Below are 25,709 nucleotides of genomic sequence, written 5' to 3' on the forward strand. Positions count from 1 at the left end.
AATGAAATCCCCTTCTCACACTCATGTGCCCAAAACCTTCATTGTCACACCCTTGCAATCTTAAGCTTTTTTGTCACACCCTTGGTGACTGAGATCCTTTTTATCACACCCATGTGACCAAAACTCATGTTGTCAAATCCTTGTGACGAGAATTCCTATTATCACATTTTTTGACCAAAACAAGTTTTGTCACATTTTGTAATCAAAACCCCCTTATCACCTTTTTGTGACCAAAACCTTTTATCACAGTTAGGTGACCGTAACACACGTCTATTTTGTGACTAGAACCCCAGTTGTCGCCGGAACTTCTATTGTCACGTTTTTGTGACCAAAACCTCTTTTGTCACATTTTTGTGACCGAAACTTGTCATATTTTGAGACCAACACCTGTTTTCACATTTTCACACCAAACACCTAAAACATATGTTGTCACATTTTTGTGGCCGAAACCTCTATTGTCATGTTTTTGTAAACGGAACCTCTACTATCACATTTTTGCAACCAAGACACCTATTGTCACACCTTTATGACAGAAGAGCAAATGTCACATTTTTGTGACTGCAAGCCATGTTGCCACATTTATGTGACCAAAACACTCATAGTCACATTCTTGTGACCAAAACCTCGGTTGTCCCATGACAAAAACCTCTAGTGTCACACTTTTATGTGACCAAAACATCTACTATCACATCTTTGTGACCAGAACACCTATTGTCACATTTTGGGACTACAATACTTGTCCACCCAATTTATGTGACCAAAACTATGACTGAAACCTTTATAGACACATATTTTCACATTTTTGTGACCACAGATATCTTTGTCACCATCACGAGATGTGTGAACAAGAGTATTTTTCCGAGGTCCTCTGGTCAACTATTTGACAATAAGTCTTCTTGTCTCTCCCTTGACCAAAAGTGTCCTTGTCGCCCCATCATGGAATGTGTGACTAACGTCCCAGACATCTCCATCCATCTAGTGATTGCAGAAGTGTCCTAGCCCACAACTACCAAATGTGTGACAAAGGGTTCTCTTGCATCCCTGTGTTAGCAAGGATGCTCTCTTATATCCCTTTGTTGCTCACATTAATTAAGGGTACTTGCTCCATTTCCTCAATGTCTAGATACCTGTCATACTTAGGGTTCATTCGGTATCGCCCTTTGGTCGCTGAGTTTACACCCGGGTGCAAGTCAATGCCATGCTCAATCACTCAACTAGGATGCCTTTCAGGTCTTTGTAGGACCATAAGACATCTACATTTCTTGAAAGAACTCAATTAACACAGCAAGAAGGTAACCATGCTCCCAAAAAGGCATAGCCACCTTCAAATGGTTAGATTTCCCTCAGTTCTTATGTTGAGATACCGCCAATCTCGTGCGTAATCCACTTGGGAATGCTTGAGCTGTTTGCTCCCATTGCCTCAAATCCTACATGTGCACAACTATCTTTGACGCGAATATCACCCTCAACTTCCCTTATCCAAAATGGGAAATCCCTTCTATGTCTTTTTGAAGAGTGGAGATACAATGCCATCATTTGAAGTAGCTCTTTTCTTGCTCTTGTGGGCTTGTTTTAGCATACCTCTATAGGATAATCCCTCCACATCATAGGTCACTCCGGAAAGGCCTTTTGCCATGATGGCATCAACATCTCTGATAAACAGAGCTCAAGCAATCCTCAAGGTCTTTTGCATCCAAGCGTTCACATCCCATGGAGGGTCGGTCACAACTATTCAAATATGTATTACTACTGCTGGCCTATTGCATGTCAATTTCTTCATCTTAATCATCAATCTCAACCATCATTTGGCTCAATTGGTACTCATCCCATTCCCTTGTGCTATGGATGTCTTGTAACCCACCAATCACTCGGTGGTCAGCATTCACTCACTTCACTCCCTTGGTATCATCGGCATTGGTGTCACCAGCCTGTTCAATGGTCACCCACCTACCCGTAACATTGGTGACCACTCTCCCTATGGTGACGGGATGGTTTTTCCCGTCCTCCTATGTATGGTCACCATTACCTTCTAATGCCTGAGACAAATATCTGATAGTGCATGGTGCATTGCAGAGACCAACATGCAATAGAGCGTGAAGTGCCTATGATTCACCTTGTCTTGGTGAAGCAAGACCTTCGGGGATAAGTCTTGCACCATGAGAGAGAGACCTGATAGTCAACCTTGGGAAAACTAAGGTTATGATCTTCAACACCTCACGAGCATTGATTCGTAGACTTTTTCACTTATCATGGCGAGCTAGTGGAGATAGTGCAGTCATACACATTTGGGAGTAGTTTTCACAAGACCCATCTTCACAATGACCCATGTAGCCCAGGCACGGCTCACATGAGGCGTAGTGCTTTGGCTAATCTAGAGCAACAGTGCTTCTAGGCGCACTTTTAGGATACACCGACAAAGGGCTAGAGTTTTGACACATTGGTGCGACCGACTGCCATGTGTGCAGCACCCTTCTGGGGATGCGATCTCCCGAGGACACACTGGAGGAGCTTCGAGCAGCTACAAGTGACGATGGGGTCCAAGATGATCCAATGTAAGTCCTTAGTCCCACAAGAGATAGTACAGGCAGAGTTCACCATGACACCTCTCCAGGTTGATGCCATCTTTTAGACAGTGACTTTCATCCACAGAGTCTAGGACTTATCCCACTGGAGACTTCTGAGGTTGGCCCTAGATTCAATCCAGACAGCCAGCAAAGAGTGGGACAGACACATGGTTTGCACGCATATCTACATGGCTTGCCAAGCACGGTATCCAAATGGATAGGCTTCCCCCCTTTCAGTACAAGATGGATGCACCTCCTGAGTCGATCCCACGAGATGAGATCAACCATATCATACGATTAGACGTTCAAACAAAGAGCATTTTAAAAGGACAATAAGCTTAGTGGGCTCAAGTCCCATGATTGGCACAAGGTCTTACAGGTATTATAAGGTAGATGAGATCATGATATTGAGGAAGAAGACAACGATCATCAAGAATCACCACACTTTATTGAAGAAGATGATCAAGTACTTTTAGGTGAACGTACGATGCTAGAGTACGATGATGATATAGGAGATCAACTCGGTATAGAGTTAGAGATAGACTTGTTTGGCGCGTTAGACTTGGCTCAAGATGAAACCGTTGATGTAAATGCTCTTCATTGATTTTTTTCATCTCAAACTTGGACATGAATATATGAGCTTCAAAGGCTTGACGTACATGCTCTCATACTTTTATTCTCTCAAAAGATCAAACATGTATAAAAATTTTAAAAAAATTGCCATTGGAGAAAACTAACTTTTAAGGTCGATATGAGAAAAAAAACTCTTTGTAAAACGTTGCTATAAAAAAAGTATCTCAGTGTCACTATATGGCGACACTTACAATTTCATACATCCTGAACTTGGGGGAGGGGACCAGTAGCGCCCCACAAAAACCCAATTCTACTGCGACCATCTTCTTGATAGTATCAGAGGAGGGATTCATCATCAGACCCTAGTATCTCAAGGACAGAGGAGTCTCCCATGCACTAAGGGTTGCCATTGGTTAGATGCGGGTTTTGTCCCACCAGTTGAGAATCGAGGCAGGGAGAGCAGCAAGTATACCCAGAGAGCAGCGGGTACGCATGCTATGTATGCTAGGGGAGGTTGAGATAGAGGAGCATTTTCTTTGTGTTTGCCCAGTCTACTATGAGATCCGGGGGCATTACCACTGCCTCTACCTGGAGGGGAGTGGCTTCGGCCCTCTATCACGACTGAACCATTTCCATGACCAGGTTTGTATCGGGCTCTATTTGATGGAAATGCGTCCGCACAGGGAGACACTGCTGCGATAGATCAAAGAGCAGCAGGGGATGGTTAGACTACCACAAGACATAGAGGATGATCGGGCACGAAGACGCGTCACAAACTTCTATACATTTAAGTCAGCCCTAGGACACAGTGGAGTGGAGGAGGAGGAGCTAGCCAACATGAGAGTCCCTAGAGTACACTATATTGAGGTCCGACATATCACAGCTTTCCTCAAGGGGGACCGACAGAGACAAGGGGTCACCTTGGACCAGTGTAACTAGAAAACGCATTTCGCAAAGGCGAAACATGTAGAAACATTTCTAGGCGAAACGCCCTAGTGTGTATCTAAGAGCTCTTTTCAGAGAGAGAGAGAGAATCTGGAGATAATTATTTATGTTTGATATATAATTAATATAAAATACAAACTTTAAACCCCTTTCTAGACGAAACGCCTGGCAAAACCTAGAAATGTTTCTCGAAACGTTTCTTGTGACACTGCTCTGGACACAGCTCAGAGAGTTCAGAGAGCGAGGAGATCGCGTCCCGCACCGCAGCGCAAGACAGCTCGACACACACAGATACGAGATATCTTTGCAGCCCACCAGAGAGCCATCACTGTACCAGGCTTCCGTTTTTTATTTTGTTTATGAGTCCCAGCTCCGAGACTAACTTGTTTTTCAGTTTGTACCTCATACTGGATAGATTGATTTGGTCCACTATGCAGTTGCAGTTGACTATTTCTATTCATGATTGTGGTTTTGTTAGCATAGATTAGTACTCAGCAAGGGCCCTAGCGTGCCCTTTGCTTCAGCCCATTGAGGCTTGTATGAGGTCGCTTTTCTGTGTACTTTGTCCCATAGGCCCGCGAGGCCTCCCGTGGACATTCTTTCTTTCTTTCTGTGATACAGGATGTTGACACCCGATCCTTTCCCACGACACAATCTGCACGTGTTCCACATGGGAAGATGCCCAAAAACCCCTAGTTCGATGATGAGTGCAGAGAGATGAGAGCCCACCTTACACGTGAGCTAGCATTGGGACACTTGACTTCACTAGAGGCACAACAAATCTCATGCCGAGTGACACGACGTAAAAAGCGGGCTTTCCTCATGCACAAAATGGATGAGGTAATCAGCTCCTTTCGCGGAGGAGACCCTGCTAGGGGATGGGGACTCTTGTCGGAGGGGAAGTCGCCCATCCCCATCACAGATCCAGCAATCTGGCATGCATATGCATGCTCTCTATATGATGTCCCAGGTCAGGCACCAACAACTATTCAACCATGCCGTATGCCATGGCTTCCCACCTACTTGGAGCACCACCATCATAGTACCGACACACAAGTGAACCCATGGACACTGGGAACTACGGCACTCTTATGATTGGCCACACTTTAGCTAAGATATATGGGTCGGTACTAGAGAGGGAGATCAGCAGCTATACAGAGGGTCATGGGCAGTAGGCACTTGGGCAAGTAGGTTTTCGGAGACAGCACTCCACCCTGGACCACATTTTCACCTTGAGGGCTATTATTGAGGAGGCGAAGTCGAGGCATCCGAAAGTCTACACTTGCTTCGTAGAATTTCGTAAGGCATTTGATACTATCCCACGCTCTCGCCTGATCAGGAGGTTACACAAGTTGTAGCTCCCAGAGATCATGATTTGGGGGGTCATGAGTCTGTATGACTCCGTCAAAGGAAGGGTACGTGCCCTTCGAGGCCTATCAGACTGGGTTGAGAGAACTATCAGAGTAAAACAAGGTTGCCTCCTATCACTGCCTCTTTTCGAGCTCTATATCAATGAGATCACTTCTTTTGTTGATCGCCCACGCGGGGAGGGTTCACTTCTGGCTGACCTGATGGTGCAGATATTGCTATATGCCGATAACATAGTCCTCATATCATCCTCAGTAGAGGGACTGCACAAACATCTAGAGACTCTAGAGATGTTCTGTAGAGAGAGATTTGACAATTAACCTTGGGAAAACCAAGGTTATGATCTTCCATATCTCGCGAGCAATGACCCGTCGCCAGAGCTTCACATACCGTGACGAGCCTGTGGAGATAGTACAATCTTACACATATTTGGGGATAGTGTTCACCGGACCAAGTTTCACGATGATCCATGCGAGTACGACATGACCCACACGAGGATGGGGTGCTCTGGCCCGACTAGAGAGGTGATGCTTCTAGGCACACTTTTAGGACCCTCCGACAAAGGGTTGGATTTTTAACACACTGGTGAAACTGCCTGCCATGTATGCAGCACCTTTCTGGAGGAGTGATATTTCAGCGACAAAGTGGCGGAGATTTAAGAGGCTACAGGTGACTATGGGATCCAAGATGATTCGGAGTACACCCTCAGTCCCCCATCATATTATACAACCAGAGTTCGCCATGACCCCTCTCCAAGTTGATGCCATCTTTCAGATAGTGACGTTCCTCCACGAAGTCTGGGCCTTACCCCAAAGGAGATTACCGAGGTTAGTGTTAGAGTCCTCCAGGCGACAAGCAGAGAGCGGTGTTGATACGGCATGGTATGCACAGATATCCACGTGGTTTGGTAGTCACGGCATTCAGATGGACAGACTTCCCCCTTTTCAGTACAGTCTGGATGCACCACCCGAGATGATCCCACGAGATGAGATCAATCATATCATATGGTTGGACCTCCTCCAACTCCATACATGTAGGGCTTGGGGGGGAGAGGAGTTCTCCACCAAGATCCAGTTCTACCATGACGACTTCCTGAGAGTCTTAGAGCACGGTCTTGTCATCATACCTCAATATCTCGAGGACAAGAGAGTCTCACATGCACTGAGGGTCGCCATCGGTCAGTTTGTGAGTGTCATCACATCAACTCTGGATTGAGGCAGGGAGAGCTGCACGCATATCCAGAGAGCAAAGGACTTGCACACTATGCCAGATGGAGGAGATCGAGACAGAGGAGCATTTTCTATGTGTCCCCCAATCTATTATGAGATCTGAGTATGACATCACTGCCTCTTTTAGGAGGGGCATGGCTTTGGTCCACTTACACGGCTAATCCATTTTCACGATTAGGTTTGTGTTGGGCTCTACATGATTGAGATGCGACGACAGAGAGACACATTGATGCGACAGACCAGAGAGCAACAGGGGCTGATGCCGCAGGTCACCGAGATCGACAGATCACAGACTTTTGTTACAGACTTCTATGCATCTGAGTTAGCTGCCGGTGAGATTGAGGGAGAGGAGCTTGATGAGATGAGAGCATCATGAATTAGCAGTAGGAGTGTCAACCACGATGCTGCCAGACGAGGGACACACTCTCCACGTGCGTGACACGGAGAGGGACCAGAGCATGCACGATTGAGGTTTGGTCTATCTCAGCCCTCCTCAGAGGTGACCGCCAGAGACGAGGCATCACCCTTGATGTAGCCCACCGGATCCCGAGATCGAGGAGACCACGCCCTCCCCCACGTCAAGAGACAGCTCGACATACACATATACGAGAGCTCCTCATATCTCATCAGAGAGCCACTAGGTTACCTGAATACACGGAACCTAAGCATGTACTAGGAGAGCTAGCTCTGAGCACTTGATACTTTTCTTTTATTTTGTTTTTGCTACTCTAGTATTTGGACACTTGATTCACTAGTTTAGCACTTTAGCTTTCAACAAGGGTCCTAGTGAACCCTTTGCTTCAGCCCTCTATGGCTTGTATGAGTTACTTTTTGGCTTGTACTTTGTCTCATAGGCCCACGAGGCCTCTTGCAAACGTTAATACATCTTTCTTTCTCTCTTTCTCTCTCTTTCTTCTGTTCATTTCCGCTGCACTTCTCACATGGTATCAGAGCCAAGGTTGGCTTGAGACCCGAGGAGCGGAGGGAGGGTTGAGCCAGCACACACAGATGAGGTTTAGGGTGCTGTTCAAAGGTGTCTTTGAGGAAGAGCGTATGCGAGGAGTGGACTGTTCGGGTGCTCAGCAAAGGGTGACTTTGAAGGGTGTTTTCAGATCAGAAAGGAGGTGTTCCCGAGGGACGGATAGAGAGAAGTGAAGGTACATTGGGCTGTCAACCCCTTCATCCTCTTCTCCAGCCCTCTCCTTTCTTCAACCTTCTGTTCCCTTCTATCCCATCCATCTTCTCTTTCAGTTCAGCTTCCTCTTCACTCCGACATGGTGACTTTGTCCGAGATGGTAGAGAAACAAAAAAAGACAAAAATCCCAATGTTGCTCACGTTCCCGGTTGACCAACAGTTGGATGTTCGGGTTCTATTACAGTGTCTGGCGGATAATGATGGAGTCTGTGTTACAGTCACATATGATTTGGCAGATTTTATCCTGATCGATGATGCCCGACCAGATCCCCTTGCACATGACCTTGGCATCCTGGCACAGAAGGAAGCCGAGACTCTGTCTCAGTTGGGACCGTGTCAATGCAAGGGTAAGATCATTCATTTTCCTTGATTGTACTCCTCAGATGATTAATCATGTGAAGCACATGACAGTGGCCAAGAGCATATGGGAGCATTTGGCGTCCATGTATAATCAAACCTCTCCCATGAAGAGGGTTTCCCTAGAAGTCCTGATGCGGTTGTTGGATCCCAAGAATTCCTCCTCGATGCGGGACCACATCAACAAGTTATAGGAACTTCAGCAGGAGATCCTCCAAGCGGGGAAGCAGATATCGTCCGAGGACATGGCCATAACTCTATTGTCCCAGTTATCCTCTCAATATGGGGCCTTCTATTTGTTCTTGATCACCAGTGTTACAATGAATGAGTTGATTTGGAAGGAATTGGTCCCAATGGTGCTTGACCATGACGACTGCTATGAGTCAGACTGAGGCTTTGACAGCACAGCTGAAAGGCATAAAGCAATTGATAGCTGAGGAACCAGAAGCTCTCAAGGCATCCCGTACGTGTAATGTAACCGATGTGGCCAGAAAGGTCATTAATGGTGGCAGTGTCCCCAAAGGAATTTTGATGGGTCGAGAAACCAAGTGTTACCTCCAAAGGGACTGATGGGTCGAGAAACCAAGTGTTACCTCCAAAGGGACTTATACTCCAGCCTTCTAGTAGCACGGGGCAGGCATTGCCAGTAGGGTTTCTGGATCCAGATGGAGGATTGCTTGCTTGTTTGTGGCAGCCGGACCTGTCGATCAGGTGCAGTGGGAAGGGAGTCATTTATTGAGGCAGGCTTTCAAGCAAGACCTCGAGCCACGAGGAGTTGTTCCCGCTGACTAAGGTGGCAATATGTTACCCGTATGTCTTTTGTTTGGACGTTATTTGGCAGATCCAGAGGGGATCTCCTAGTATTCTGCTGCAGCTATTGTCTGATGAGCTGCTAGAGATTCGGATGGGTCAGCAGCTCAGAAACCAGTTGGCCAGAAACGACTTATACTCCAGCCTTCTAGTAGCACGCGGCAGGCGCTGCCAGCAGGATTTTCGAATCCAGATGAAGGATTGCTTGCTTGTTTGTAGCATCGGGACCTGCCGATCAAGTGCAATGGGAAGGGAGTCATTTATCGAGGCAGGCTTTCAGGCAGGACCTCATGCCACGAGGAGCTGTTCCCACTGACTAAGGTGGCAGTATGTTACCCGTATGTCTTTTGTTTGAACCTTATTACCTGGCAGATCCAGAGGGGGTCTCCTAGTATTTTGCTGCAGCTATTGTCTGATGAGCTGCTGGAGATCCGGATGGGTCAGCAACTCAGAAACCAGTTGATGGGTCCAGAAACCAGTTGGCCAATAGTGTAATTGCCGAAACAACTTATACTCTAGCCTTCTAGTAGCACAGGGCAGGCGCTGCCAGCAGGGTTTTCGGATCCAGATGGAGGATTGCTTGCTTGTGGTGGCAGTGGGACCTGCCAATCAGGTGCAGTGGGAAGGGAGTCATTTATTGAGGCAGGCTTTCACGCAGGACCTCAAGACACAAGGAGTTGTTCCCACTGACTCAGGTGGCAGTATGTTACCCGTATGTCTTATGTTTGGATGTTATTACCTGGCAGATCCAGAGGGGGTCTCCTAGTATTCTGCTGCAGCTATTGTTTGATGAGCTGCTGGAGATCCGGATGGGTCAGCAGATTGCCAGTGTGGCAATCCAGAGGGCCTGTGTTGTGGGTGTGCCCGCCCCTCATGAGGATATGTATTTGCCCCGTGTTCGCCCATACTTATGCCATAGTGGCTGGTTGTGGGGACGCCCTTTGTCTGCTAGTTTTGTAGGTCCCAACAAATGTTGTTCCTGTTGAGGAGGTCCGACCTACTGGTCGGTCACTTGGCAGCCTCATGATGCCTGCGTAGGCAGCCTCCTATGTGGCACATTCTTGGGCAGAGGGAGTCGGCTCCTAGATCTACAGTAGGGCTGACTGCCAGCCCTGTATATATAGGGCAGGGGGGGTCGGCCCTAGGCCCCTTGCTAGTCGGCTAGAGGGCAGAGGGGACATCCCTCCCTATAGGGCCAATTCAGCCCCTTTTGTAGAGCTGTAGGGGTCGGCCCACAAGAGTAGGTTGATCCGCCCTGCCTCATGCTGGCCGACCAGGGGGCTGGGGCTATATATAGGTCCCCCCCACTTGTGTTTTGGGCATCTCAGTTGGTGCCTTGTGGAGCAGCAAAGCCAGCCTTGTGGAGCACTTCTAGGGCAGGGTAGTGCTGCCAGTCTCATGGAGTTCTTGAGCAGCCTGTTTGCGCAGAGGTTTTCCCCTAGTTGTAGCGGGGCTTTTCCAGAGATCACTTGCGGTTCTCTTGTGCCTTTCTATCCTTCTCAGTGTGGTGTGTGTGAGGTGTGCTCTCCCTCTCTCTCTCTTCTATTCATTTTCGCTGCACTTCTCACATCATAATGTTATATGAAATCTCTTTCCTCGGCTACACTGACTAAACCTTGGCTATGTGCTGACACACCCCTACTATCCATTGTTTTGGTAAGTTCATCCAATCCAAAGTCCCCTGAAAACTCCCAATCAATCATAAACCTCATAAATAGCCACAATGCATGGTTCAGTCACTTCAACCACTTAACAATACTCAGAAACAAACTTCAATAACAACAATGGGAAGGCTGAGATGCCGCTGCTCAGTGAAAACAGTACACAATGCACCCACTGGTCCCAAATGCCTTGGCGACCCTTTCGGTATTTATTTGATGCTGCTTTACGCCAGGGGTTCACCCCTGCACTGTTCCTCTTTGCAAATCCTCTATCTGTCTTCTGGGCATCTAATCCAAGTGCACTACTAGAATATCAACTGGCAAGGCAATCTTAGGCATCCATTTTTGACCTGGCCCAACTGAGAGGCATTCAGGCATCCAATCCTCTAGACCACTAGCCCCAAATGCCTTGGCGCCCCTTTCGGTATTTATTTAATGCTTCTGAATGTAAATGCTTTACACCACGGGTTCACCCCTGCACTGTTCTTCTCTGCAAATCCTCTATCTTTCTTCTGGGCATCTAATCCGAGTGCACCACTAGAATACCAACTCGCAAGGCAATCTTAGGCATCCATTTCTGACCTGGCCCAACTGAGAGGCATTCAAGCATCCAATCCTCTAGCAAACTGTTGCCCAAAGCACCCTCAAGGGTATCACATGCATCCACACTATCCTTAGGCCTTTTCCAGGAAAACACTAGCCTCTGGGTGCTTGCTAGAACCTGAGAGAGATCAGAAAGGATTGCAAAACACCACACATGCACTGCAAAATGCTCCAAAGCAAGAAAGAACAATGAAAAACAGAACCTGGAACCAAATCCTGCTGTCTGTGGCAAAGGGGTGAGCTCTTTCCTTGCGCCTATCCTTCGTCCAGGCTCCCCACAGGGTGCAGGAGGTTTCCAACTACTAGGAGAAGAGAAAAAGTGAAGAAAGAGAGCAAAAGAGGGGCAAGAAAAGGCTGGAGAGGACCACAGGCTTGCAGATCTTCCCCAAAGCCTTGACACCGAATCTGGGCCTTGAATCCTCGCTTCAACCAGCCTCAACAGCCTCCTTGGGAACCGTGTCCCTATCCATGTAAGGCCGTACAGACCGTACGGCTATACGGCCTGCTTTCAGCGCCACGAATCGCCTCGAGAATCGTGCCACAGTCGTACAACAGCTTCCGGGTTTGTGCTGCTGGGGAAAAAGTCAGAACATCAGCAAAATGCAGGGTACAAGCAGCAAATGCATCAAGGAGAGCCAAGAAGAGCAACAAAAGCTATGTAGAAGGCTTTTGCTAGACTCTGCAATCCTCCAAGGGTGTGAGGACAAAGAGATGGTAGGTGGTAGAAGGGCATGCATCTGCATGCATGACACTTGGCCCTTCATTAAAGCTCTAACCCACCTGACGAAGGACAACGTTGATTGTACTTGGGCCCAACTTTTAGACCCCTCTCTAGTGCCTATGCCTTGCCTCTAGGACCTAGTGCTAGACTTTGCCCCTAGGAACTTCTAGGAAGTGTGCACTTCCTCTAGCCAGTCCCTCATGGCCAAACCATGACTACACTTAACCATGGTTAAAACTAGGTTAAGCGTGGGTTGAGTTACAAAGATACTTTACATCACTTTTCACGCCCCCATGACACTACCATAGGCCTTCTCAAATCAAGAAGCAAAACCAATAAATCCTCCTGGCATAACCGTGCCAATGCTATGGCCTCCCAAAGAGAACAGATGTTATCGAAAATGTTCCGGTCACATAGAAAGCTTGTTGAATAATGTCTAGTAAGAAAGGTGCAAGTCTCAAGCTGATCGCTCGGTAGCTCTTCAAAGGTGGAGGAGAGGGCTTCAGGGACTTCTTCGATGGCAGAGAGGATGCAAATTGCTAGAGCAGAGATTCAGTCCATGTAGAAGGCTAGATCAGAGTACAGATTTCAGGCTAGGGCTGCACTCTGGACTCACAAAGGAGAGCAAGTTACCAGAGACTTCTTTCATGCTATAGGTCCGAGACAATCAAGGGAGGGCATTAGGAGATTGACGAGGCCACATGGCACCATTGCGGCTAGCCTACAAGTGTGGGACATGTAGCCATGGACTTTGATAAATCGCTGCTTGGCACTGCTCACAACTTCACGGATACTTGGCAGCCATGGAAGAGGTTTGGAGGAGTAGAGCAGAGTGCTTACGGAGGAGATGAGTACTGGTCTTATGAGGCATCTCACTATCAATGAGCTCGAGAGAGCGCTTATAGCTTTGCCGAAAGGCAAGTGTCTAGTAGAGGATGGTTTACCACCAATCCTTTTTCAGTCTCATTGGGAGCGTATGAGCTCAGTACTACCACCGATTGGAGGTAGCATGTTGTTTAGAAGAGGCAGCTACTTTGCATGGGCGTTGGAGTGCCGGAGCTCAGTGAGAAAAGCCGGTCGACTTTCATAGGCATCTTGAAGCCAGGCCCGTGAGCTTGAGTTGTGGGTGTGGCAATAGAGGTCATTGCTAGACTGTGTTGCAGGAGCAGCGTATTCACTTGTGCATGGAAGAGTTGTTCACTGGAGCCACGGGCTGCTACTGTGCGCTTAGTTACAAGAACGTTGGAGAGCCTCCCGTGAGGGACCTTGGAGGTCTGTGGTGTAGAGAAGGAGCCGTGTCAGTGACAGTGAAAGTTGCATGATTTGTTTGGGTGACTTTGGGATGCAACCTCAGTATGCAAGGCTTGACCTGGTCCATCTTTTCATAAATAATGCCAATGATCCGCCTCTCTGCTTGAAGGATTCATAGACATGGGAGAAAAAAAAAGGGAATGACACTTGGAAAAAGTTAGTAGAAAAAGGTGTGGTCCCATTTATTTGAAAAACTGTGCATTTTTTTCAATCCAAATTTCACAAGCACATTAACAGTCGACAGCGATTCTGATGTGCAATACAAGTGCATTTTTTGCTTGTAGCACTTGATTCATGGGTGGTGGCTCTTGATTTATTCCTCATTCCAGCTCCCATGTGACTATGCTCTATTCCTCCCCCCTCATCTAGTTTAAGTAACGCTTGGAGTATACCTCCCAATCTGCATCTGGGGCTAGAGCCAAAGCAGGTATGCAACTTGCTTTCCCCTGCAAGTTGACACAATGTCAGTAAGACACACAGTGCGAGCATTTTTTCGAGGCTTTCATAAAGAGAGCACGTACAAAATTAATATACGATGCCATGAAAATAATCTGCGCACTCTTAAAATTCCGTACTTGCAGAATCAATGCCCCGTTGGATATGAGTGGATGTTTGTGGAAATCAATTCCTGCAGCCACTTTAATCAATCCAGGAATCATATCATCTTCCTTTGCCTGCTAATCATGAGGTCACAAAAAAAAGCTTCCACATTAGTAGAAGCATAGAATTCTTGCATAAAAAAGGAAACAAAACGCACAGTATCATTACAAAAGGAGCTAAGTAGCAGCAAAACATATTAATTTATTGATCTATTTCATTTTTTTATGTACCTTCATAAGCCTGGGATATATCCCAATATATCAAGAACACAGTTTAGGTTATTATCAAGGATATGCAATTGCATCCAATTCCCCAAAAAAAGTATGTGCTAATTTACCTGAGGCTTTTTGAACTACTGCTACCCTTTCCCTGGTTATCCTCTTCCCTCCTCAAACTGCAGCCCTACATGAGTCAGGGGCTAGCTCCAGCTCTTCTTCCTTAATGAGGCATAAGCTCATCCTCTCTCTCATCACTGGAAGTGGAAGTTACCCACCCAGGTCTCCCATTGGTCTCCCTTGCGACTACATATACTGTCTCCCCTGTCCTTGCAAAGACGAGTTGGAAGGGAATAAAAGTACACCTGATAATGGAGAGGGAAGGGAGTGAAACATGAGTCATACATTTAGGTGTGCTGGGTGAACGCGTATATTTGACGGTATGTGGAGGTAGCAAGAGAATTTAGTGAGGAGAAACACAAGCAAATGGAACAATGAAGGTCTGAACAGCAAGAGCTTTTGGCAAGGAAAAAAAAACAAGATCAACGGCCAAGAGAGAGCTTAGTCTCTTTTCCTAATAAAGCAATTATGATATTAGTACAAAGTTGATTTAACTACCTTTTTCCACTTCTGAATTGGTTTTCTCAAAGTCAGGTTACTCTAGATTCATACTATCTATGACTTACTCATTAAGATTTAAAAAAAGTCACTCTCCTAATCTGTCAGCATATACCTAGATGAATCCAGGAACATTCCCAAACTCATCCTCTAAAAACACAACATAGTGCAGTTTCAATCTCACAATAGTCACTCATAAGATTGAAAACCATAAACTCCATCATGCATAGTAGGGACTAGCTACTATGACATCCCCACTGATGTCATCAGCACCCAACAGTGGGGGTAGACCATAGTATAAAAATATGCTCTCACACATACAATCCACACACCCACACATACTTGAGCATCCATTTACACAAAATCTTCGTACTGAGTTTCTGTCGGCACTCCGGAGGTGAAGGGTAGATGCCGGATGAAGGCTAGCACTAAAGGAGAAGGCTAATAAAAAAGTAGTCCAAAATCTCTTCATTCAAGCTACAACTGCTTGTTAGGTCTAAACGATTTCATTTTAGTCTCTCCCAAACGAGCATCTAAATCTAGCTGATAGGGCAACGCACCATTTAAGATAGGAAGAATTATAGCAATACCAGCAAGCCACAACTTGGATGAAAACTTCACAAGGTGAAATTTGCATGTCCGCTAATACGGCAGAAGCATATACTTAGATAAATCCAAGAACATTCCCAAACTCATGTCTAATCTGTCGAGCATGTCTCAATTTTTCTAACATGGTTGACTTTATGAGAGGAGTAGTTCACCATGTCTACACTACATCAAGATCGTTAGTCTTGCACAGTAGAATAGAGACTAAGAAACGGTGCAAACTCCATGACTTTTGTTCAAAAGACCCACGAATTGTGCAAAGGTCTTTAAAATCTAGTCCTTCAGGCAACCCATAATAGTGCAAGATGTCATGTCGTGTATGAAGACAACCCAACACAAAACAAATGATTTACAATTTGTATGATAGGGCTTTGGGCTCAGGCTAAGCTCAAATCTAAAGCCACACGCTAGATCTAAGTGACCCTCCTAGTATCATTATTAAAAAGAATCTGAATTTATGCCTAGTACTAGCACATGATGCAATCAAGCTTGCAATAAAGCTTGTTTGAAGCTTTGATCTATTATTTTACGACTGTTAGGTGTCAAGCTTAGGATAGCGCATTATAGTAACATGAATGACAGTATTGATAAGTCAAACACAATAATGAGTAGCATTGGATAACAAAAGAGATGGCTTTTCCAAAGGAAGAACAAAGGCAAGTCTGAAATGGTGTCAATCAATGAAAGTTCGGTGATAAAACTTAGGCAATAGGCATGAAACATACTATGGTAGTGTCCCACTAGAATGGTCAAGCCATGTCAGCATCGTTGCTCAAGTATGCACGAGCGATTACAAGCATGGAGAAAAATATGGACAGGTAGAAAGCATGGTGAAAAGATGTAGAAAGACAATGTGCAAGAAGACTGCCAAACACTAGAAGAGTATGATCTCTCAAGCCTCTTTGCTTTGTGAGGGAACGTGAAAGAGCATGGACAAAAGACCATGACGAGGCAACTGCAAGTTTCCAAGAGCAGAAGCAAGCAAGAGAGTAGGATCCGCCCACCTGGTCCCGCACCCCTACTAGCTCCACTTCCTTCTGCCACTGCCTGTTGCCGTTTCTACTTCCCCCGCATCTCTTTCATATTAGTACTTAGTCGATGATGATGAGATTGATATGTAGTCGACCAATGACATGACTATGTTGTACTTAATACTATCATTTTGCATTTTTTGCATTCTGCATTAGTGTGGATGCTCGTTTAGTAGCTCCACCCTCACAATTCGTTTGTACCAAGATTTTCACAATCTCATAGACCCATCGGTCTTCCGAAGACTTTAATAAACTTTCTTTCTTTCTTTCTTTCTATCCACCATCTTCCCTTCCCTCCTGCCTTTCTGCCTTGAGTCGCCTTTGCCCATTTTTTGGGCTTCCCAAGCCCATTTCCATGCTGTTTGTTCCCCGCTATACCCTTTTCCACCCGAGGCCTTCAACCTCAATTCAAATCATGCATCGGCTGGCTTGTGAGCTCCTTGGGACCTCAAGGCCACCTTCACCCAGCACACCTGGTTTCCCCATCTCAAGTACCATTGTTTCACAATGGATGATACCGATGTCATCAGCACCCAACAGTGGGTGTAGACCATGGTACACATACAAATCCACACATCCACACATATTTGAGCATCCATCAAAGGTCTTCATACGGAGTCTATCAGCACTTTGAAGGTGAAGGGAAGCTTGAGCAGTGTGACAAAGGCTATCACTAAATGAGAAGGATAATAAAAAAGTAGTCCACAATTCTCTCATTCAAGATATAACTGCTTGCAAAGACTATACCATTTCAATTAGTCTCTCCCAAAAGAGAATTTCTAAGCACAAAAGGCTTAGATAACCTGGTTGATAGGGCAACGCACCACTTAAGCTAGAATTTGTTGCAATCTCAGCAAGCTGCAAGATGGACAAAAAAATATTTCTAGATAGAGTGTATGTATGTTTTAAGATGAGATCTAACCCATTGAGTAGCTCAAGGAGCAGGATACTAACTCCCATCGGCCAAGTAGGGATGTGCCTCTCGATACGGCAATAAGGGTTGTTGGATTCTGAGTTTGTAGATGAAACGACCCTATATATGGACAGGCGATATTCTCTATATTGTCTGACATCAGGAGCCAAGCTCAACTAGAATAAATCAATGGGCCTTCTCAGAGATACAAAAAAGATCCAAGGTTAGGGAGCTATTTCAAATGAATTCCTCGAGGACACATGATGAGATACTTGGGCTATCATGCAAGGCTGGGCATCTCAGCTAAGTAGTAGATTGCTCATGTGCAAGAGAGCATTTACCATAAGCTTTTATACTAGAGCTCGGCCATACTGTCCATAGCAAAGAGAGCTTTGGTGGTCAATCAAGTCCTTTTGGATATTGTGTGGTTCATCGCATATTGTTGGTACTTTCATCATGGATGCATGGGATAGCTCATACAGTTAATGCATAATCTTTTGTGGGCAGGTTTTAATGGCACATGGAATAGCGAAGCCATCTTGGCAAGCTAGGTCTTGCCCTAGGCACCAAGCATCGATAACTCTTGCTTCAACAAGGGCTCCTGAGGAAAACACCTCGCATAGGAAGGCAGTGGCAACAATCCCACTGGTGGCTCTTCCCAAAGGCTCCGTTTATCGACAGAGTTTCATCACAATAGGTAAGATGTAAGGTCCTTATGAGTTTTGGTCTTGCTGGCCTTTGCCTGAGAAAGATTTCGTACTCCTTCTAACTTGTGGTCCATAGGCCATGGTTGGTGTAGACGAAGATCGATGAGACTTGCCATTATTGCGCAACACGAGGCCTCAAGATGATCACTCACTACCTGTGGAGCTGTCGTGCTCTCTGAACTTGTGGCCAAGTTGAGAAGATTTCAACGGACTTTTACCCAGGGCAACACACTTTTCCCATTGAGATGTTCTCTCTACCCTATAGAAGAATAGATCGGCTATCAACCAGGACATTTAGGTCTCTATCCCACCATCCTGAGAGCAGCCCAAGCTTTTGCCAAAGCACAGCATCTAGAAGATGGTTGCTAGCATCACTACCTAAACATCTAGGTAGCATGTGTTTAGTGATTGGGGGAATGGGATGCCGGGTGGGGGGATGGCATCTGTGGGTCGGTGTTAAAAAGTATGGCCTGTAACTACCCCACCAAGATATCATCTATACCTTGCAAGCTATTTGGGAGCAAGATATAGATGGGTCCAAAAAGATCGTTGAAAGGTGAGAGTGCTTTTGCAAGGCATGGCCTACAAGTGCCTTTTACTTTTATGGATTGACGAATCCGCTAATTGTATAGCCCTCCACCTAGTTGTTGACACCTACTTGCAGGAAATAGGCAGTGAGCTAGGATTCCAAGAGATAGGCAGCATAATAGTAACCACTTTCTCTTGGTCCGCGCCTCATGGATAGCATATGTATTGGTTTTCTCAAGTTTCTTCAGAAAAAAGAAGTAAGCAAGACAATGATGAACAAACTTTCATGAGCTTTCATAGATACTCTTGGTCAGCTTAGGCACATGTCTCACATTTTTCAAAACAAAAGCTGACCCATTTGCAAAAGAAAACTTTATGTTACATCCTCCCACTATGTCACATGCATAGTTATTTCCAAGATGCACACAACCTGTCTTTCCACTGTCATAAGTGGAGAACCATTCCCTATGGGGAGTAACATGGAATGAAGCACCGAAATCCAAAATCTAATCTTGAGAATATGCATCATTTGAAGTGGTAAGCAAGTCTGCAAGTAGACTAGACATGAAGAGAATGTCATTGTCACTATTATCAGTGACTCCAATTATCTTCTCGATCGTTATTTTTCCTTTGTCCTCCCTGAGACTCTCTTCCTTCTTATTTGCATCCCAATTTGCATTCTTTTTCTTACCCTTTTGCTCTCTTTCCAACTTGAAGCAATCCTTTTTCATGTGGCCTTCTTGCCACAGTGGTAACACTCAACGTTCCGTGCCCTCGATTTGCTACAAGACTTTCCTCTTCCTTCGAACTTCCCCCTGAATTGTGATCTGTCCCTTTGCACATTTAAGACTGCATCCTGCTTGTTGCCATCCATAGACTTTTATCTAATCTCCTTGGCCAACAAGCTACCCACAACATCATCAACCATCAGTACTCCACTGTTAAAAACATGATGAAGAGAGAGGGAAAGTTAGGATGTGAGGAAATAATGCTCCAATGAAGACATGAAGAAGACTTCCATTCATTCATCAAGTATATCAAGATAAGTGAAGTACAAGCCTTATATACGCTACTCACTCACACAATAGCACCTAGTACATATAGGATAAGTCCCATGATGACACGTGCCACTCACACAAGACTCACATACATAGACTAGTACTAGATTACCTAATACTACACACCAACACTTCACACTAACACACTCTTTGGCTATGATATCTCCAACACCTCCCTTCAGAGCAAAGAGTATGCGACCCAACACGCAAAGAGTAGACCGATCCCCCCTCCACCACAATACTGCAAAGAGCAAGTCCAACTACCCAACACCTCCCGTGTGATAGTGACTTCTCAGTCAGCTTGTGACCGGCAAGGGTAAACCATCATCACTCGTCATCCCCCCTTAGTCTGAACTCGGTGGTCAATACCATCAAACCAAAGTTTAAGAAAACCATGCAATCATTTTTGGGAGACAACCCAAGACAGAGTACCTCTTATTGACTCCAAATAGATTCAATTTAAAGGGACAACTCAAGGCTGAGAACTTTTATGTGACTCAACACAAGCACACATAGCATAGGGACCTAACGAGCCCAACCCTGTTCAAATGGGTCCTCGTCATCAAGAGAGAGGCCGTAAACCTCTGCTGTAGCTGCATGTATCTCCTCTAGGAGCTTTTCAGGTTCAGCTTGGTCTTATCCAGACTTCTCTTGTTCCTGTTCCTTCTTCTTGAAGCAATGGGCTTCAATGTGTCCTTTCCTCTTGCAAAACCTGCAAATAATGTTCTTGTTGGTCTTCCATTTGCTTGTGGAAGCAAATGCATGATCACCAGGAGAGGCAAAAGAGGCTTCCTTATTGCAACGGTCCTTCTTAATGAGGAGTGCCACCATATCATCAAACGTGGTAGTGGCAAGACGAAGGACTTCAAGAGTGTGCTCAAAGCGAGAAATTCCATGCATACTCTTCATAAGGACAACCATCTTATCTTCATCATCAGGTACACTTTTCAAACTTGAGAGTTGTTGAATAAAGAGATTGAAACCAGGCTAGATAATTACTCAACTCATCACTCTCTTCCATTTTCATATCATAAAATTTAAGCTTCAAAAAGACTTTAGAGTTGGTGATTTTATTACCAAAGAAGATCTTGAGGCGGACTCCAGATTTGCTTAGTTATTGACTTGAAATCCACATGATGGATGAGAGAGTCGTCTAAGCAAAGACCAATGAGGGCAATGGCCTTAGCATTCTGCTGCTTCCAAATCCTTTGGTGTTGTTGATCAAGTAGCTCAACCTGGTCATCCTCAACAACATCCCAAACTCCTTCACGCATAAGCAGCAATTGCATCTTGGTTTGCCACGTGGGAAAGCCTTCCCCCTTGAGCTTCTCCATGAGGGAACTTGAAGACAAGGAAGTCATGATTGAAGAGGACTTCGTGAAGGTGGGTAGCAGCCTGAGAAATGCTTAAATAAATGTGACCAACAACTTGTGAATGAACTCGGAGGCTCCAAAATGCAATACCAGCCTCCACATGTGCAAGACAGCTAAAGAGGTACTCCTGTAGATAAATGCAGCAGTTGCTCAAAGGCCTGAAGGACTCCAAAATACACACGTAGGTCCGAAATGTGCAAGGCGGTTGATGTGGATGGCTAGGCAATAGCTGCAAGTGCTCCAAATGCAAAGGCGGGTCTCAAAATCTACAAAGTGGCTTAGCAAGGCACTCCAAAGCAAAGCAGCAGGTCACCGCTGTAAAAGTCGGCTGGTCTAGGTCTTGAAAACACAGCAGCAGGCTCGAGATATTGAAGGCAACGAAGTAGCACAGCTACGTATTACTGTTGCAGGTCACCAAACCAAAAGTCAGCTGATCTGAGGCACTTGTAGACGTTTGCAGCAAGCAATCGATGGCCTAGGTGTAGGCTCACAGAAGCAAAAGGATGCACAAGAGTGGAGCAAGAAGTGGAAGCCGTCACATCAACTAGTATTAAAATGAAAGTACAAAGTACTATAAAAGAGAACCCTAGGACCTAGTGTCCTCGTGGTACCACTAGTACTAGGTGCCATAAGACACTAAAAGTACTAGGTGACCTAAATGCCAATAACTAAAGCTACATGGCACATACCAGGGCCCAGAGGGCATCAATACGACCAGGAGAAGATAGGCTCACAAAAGCAAAAGGATGCAGAAGAGTGGAGCAAGAAGTGGAAGCCCTCACATCAACTAGTATATATGAAAATGAAAGTACAAAGTACTATAAAAGAGAACCCTAGGACCTAGTGTCCTAGTGGTACCACTAGTACTAGGTGTCATAAGACACTAAAAGTACTAGGTGACCTAAGTGCCAATAGCTAAAGCTACATGGCACATACCAGGGCCCAGAGGGCATCAATACGACCGGGAGAAGATGGCCTACAAAAACCCCTCCATGGTATGAGCTGAAGTATTCTGGAAACGTCTCAGAATACCTGGCATTTTTTTGTCATAGTGGCACATGTTCATCCAAAAGGATATAGCCACCTATGAATATACAAGGTATGTCAGATCATGTAACAAAGGGAACCAAGTGTAAAGCCTGTCGAAAGACCGGAATGCCCAAATAATAGTGCAGCTGTCCCATGTCTGACATTTCAAAAGCTTGCTGCAAATCAGCCTTGAAAGCTGCAATATGTTGAGTATCAGGGCTCATGATCAGCATGTCATCCACATATAAAATCAGCACTAAAAAATCAGATCCATTCCCACAGACATAAAAAGTGGGCTCTGTGGGGCTATTCTGAAAACCAAGGGACAGTAAGTGTGCATGAATTTTAGCATACCATGCCTTGGGTGCCTACTTCAAACCATAAAGGGCTTTTCTCAACCTCAAAGCCAAGAGGTTGAGTCACATAAACTTCTTCCTGCAGATCCCCATGAGGAAAGGCATTCTTGATGTCAAGCTGGTGCACTTGCCAATGGTGATGGGCTGCAATGGCAATGACACATCTAATAGTAGTAATCCTTGATGTGGGAGCAAAGGTCTCCTCAAACTCAATGCCTTGTTGTTGGGCATACCCTTTTCCAACAAGACGGGCTTTCGATCGATGCTGCCATCAGATTTCCTTTTGAATTTGTAGTCCCACCGAGTACCAATGGCATGCTTGCCGGGAGGGAGATCTACTAATTCCCATGTGTCATTGGCAATAGATTGTAGCTCAGCTCTCATTGCATCCATCCACTCTTTGCTGTCAAAAGCATCTTTATGGCACAAAGGCTCTTCATTGCAACCTGTAGCAAGGAGTGCAAACTCAAGAAAATTGACCATGCATCTGTCTATTCCCTGATCTTGTCCAGGCAGCAAGAGGTTGATCGTGCTTGATGTCCCTCAATGTGTCAAGAAGCCATCTGGGAACTTGCATTTGCTGTCTATTGACAGCTCTGTCTTCAATCACTGCATCATGAATAGTGGGATCATTTTGTACTAGAAGAGGAACCTGCAAATCAGCATGGGGTGCTGGCTAATCATTGCTTGTTGGAGGGCCTGCAGGAGGCTCATGTTGCTGGTCAAAGTCCCCCTCTAAGGGTAGCAGAGGTAACCAAGAGTCAAAGGCATTAAACATGTCAACTTCTCGCTTGGCTTTGCAATCCACAGGAGGAGAAGCTGAATCTTCAGCAAAGATTACATCTCTACTGACAATAATCTTCCCAGTATTTGGTTGATACAACCGATACCCTATGCTCTCCTGGCTGTAACCAATAAATATGCATTTGATTGCCTTGCCATCAAGCTTATCATATGCAAGAGACCCAAAAACTCTCATGTGTGAAAGTGAAGACTTCTTGCCTTTCCATGCTTCATAAGGTGTAGCAATCCTCAATGCCCTTGTAGGCGATCTATTCAGCACATATGTTATGCTCTAGCCGAGATAGCATGACCTCGAAAAGATCGGTGGGCATTTTCCCTTAGATGACCGACTTTTGTAATAGTTTATGTGCGTAAATAAAATGGTCAAGGGAAGTAACTGCCAAGGTCCTAGGTGAGGGTGTATTGGCATCGACTAGGTGGTTCTGAGTGCTCAGGCCTAGGTGCACCTAAATGTGTAAGAATGCCAAGGGGGAAATGTTTTAATTGTGCCCCAAGAGAGGGGTAAATGGTGTACCAAGCTAAAGGTCTAAAATGATGACATGTGGCAGGAGGGAACCATCTAGGGAATTGTGGGCTTGTGGATAAGCATAAAGGAATGAAATTACGTATCTTTGTGTATGCATGCAATCCATGAGAGAGGCTGGGAGGAAAAACACGATGCCAGCGCCTGTGACTGAATGTGATTCGACGTAGCGAAAGAGAAATAAGTAAAATCTCATTTGGTATCAGAGCGGGTATGCTGAGAAGTGACGAATAGAGTCTCGTAAGGTCTGCCTCTACACAACCTGAGGTGACGGGTGACAGGCGAGCAAGGCGAGCGGAATGCATTGGCGGCTGATCTAATGAGCGCAATTCTTCGAGCCCATCGTCATCCTTCAAGCGATGATCACAGAGCTGAAAGGGTAGACCTCCAAGGTACAAAGCTTGCAAAAATGGCGAAGGGCGTGTGACGACGAACGATGTGGACTGAGGCTGATTCCGAAAGAGAGAAGCGAATAGCTAGTTGCCTTTTTGGATCTTGGCTTTCCATCGCAGGGGCTGCACATTTCCCATTGAAAGTTCGAATAGCGGTGGTAGGAAGGCGAGAAAAGATTTGGTGTCGTCCAAGCAGTGGGGTGCTTCATCGTGCGGCATATACTCCGAGCTCCGAGGCAATGATTTTGGAAAGCAATAGCCAGGGGCAATTGAACTTGGGGCAGACCTCTGATGCAGTCCAAAACGATCGCTCGCGAATCCAGGGTAGAATCATGTGAGGCAGCGAAGGTCTAAAAGTTATCGTTCACTGGAGCAGTAGCGTCAGAGGGCTAATCTTAGACCTGCTGCTAGTCAGAGGACTGGGGATGTTGTCTGGTGCAGCATGAGAATCGATTTGCTTCCCCTAGAGGATGAAGAATAGCTTTAATGACCCAAGTGGCAGATAGCTTCCTAGCAACTAGATTTATATCTATGATCCCTAGAACTGAATAGATCACCTACAAGGGCATTGAGGACTGTTACACCTTACGAAGCATGGAAAGGCAGGAAGCCTTCACTTTCACACATGAGAGTCTTTGGGTCTCTTGCATATGTTCATGTACCATCTCAGCTGAGACATAAGCTTGATGATAAGGCAATCAAATGCATATTTATTAACTCGGGCTGGCTGAAGGAACTCGAATTACGTGGAGCTTCCAGGGGGTAATTTTTCCTTCTGTATAAAATTTTAGTTTCCAGTTTGCAGTCGATTTATTCCTGTACAGCAGAGGGAAATTCGAAGTGAAAAAAAAAAAAAAACTATTTTCCCTTTTGAAAGAATGGAGACAGAGGGACAAGATTCAAGGGTAAATCCTGGTGAATCTAGAGCGCGATCTACACAAGAAGTGTCCCATCACACAATGCCTACTCTGGTGGGTAGGATTTCCGTATTAGAAGATGCCTTACAACAGATCATGAACCAGCAGCTTCAAGTGAACGCTGGTCAAAATGAAATTAGAGAGATGGTGCAAGCCTTGTCGGCTAGACCATCTAGAAATGAAAAGGGCAAAGCTCCAGCAGAGCCAGAGCCCAGTATACACTCGTCGGAACGTGCGAAGGTCAAGGTACCTAATATTGCTAATTATAGACCGGAAAAGTACGCTGGTCGGATGACCGAGCGCAGTTCTGATGTGATCGAGGTTTGGTTACACAAGTGGGAAGAAGCCTTCGCCATTTGTGAAATCAGATCTGATCTAAAGAAAATCCGCGAGACCACTCACCTGTTTATTGAGGCAGCGGATAGGTGGTGGATAAAGCAACAGAAAGATCAAGTTGCCCCTACCACCTGGGAAGGGTTTAAGCCTGAATTTAAGAAGCACTTTCTTCCACCTGACGAAGAGTCCTGAGCTTGAGATGCTTACACAAACCTTTGCCAGAGGAATTTGTCGGTGGCAGAGTACACTGACAAGTTCAGGGAATGTGTTATGAAAATAACAGACCCTCTCCCTATGTCGGTTCAATTGAAAGACTATATATATGGACTGAACGACAAGATTAAAATGGAAGTTCGGACTAAATAT

The 25,709-nt window shown here is 45.5% G+C and overlaps 1 protein-coding gene across 4 annotated transcripts in view; it reads right to left on the reverse strand.

The window, feature by feature from the left end:
• Positions 1-25,709, reverse strand: part of LOC147903105 (S-adenosyl-L-methionine-dependent methyltransferases superfamily protein) — a 146,412-nt gene that overhangs the window by 22,060 nt on the left and 98,643 nt on the right. For 2 of the 4 annotated variants that reach the window (XM_087374189.1, XM_087374186.1), the window contains exons 6-7: positions 13,913-14,014; positions 13,730-13,783 (exon numbers count right to left, since the gene is read on the reverse strand). In XM_087374189.1, coding sequence (XP_087230315.1) covers positions 13,730-13,783; positions 13,913-14,014 — 156 coding nt within the window. The remainder of the gene's footprint in view (positions 1-13,729; positions 13,784-13,912; positions 14,015-25,709) is intronic. The other 2 variants (XM_087374190.1, XM_087374188.1) reach the window with 1 other exon arrangement.

This window comes from Dipteris shenzhenensis, chromosome 4 (assembly GCF_047967505.1).
Source record: "Dipteris shenzhenensis isolate YYH24624 ecotype China chromosome 4, Dip_SZ_1.0, whole genome shotgun sequence".
In the NCBI taxonomy this organism is placed as follows: Eukaryota; Viridiplantae; Streptophyta; class Polypodiopsida; order Gleicheniales; family Dipteridaceae; genus Dipteris; species Dipteris shenzhenensis.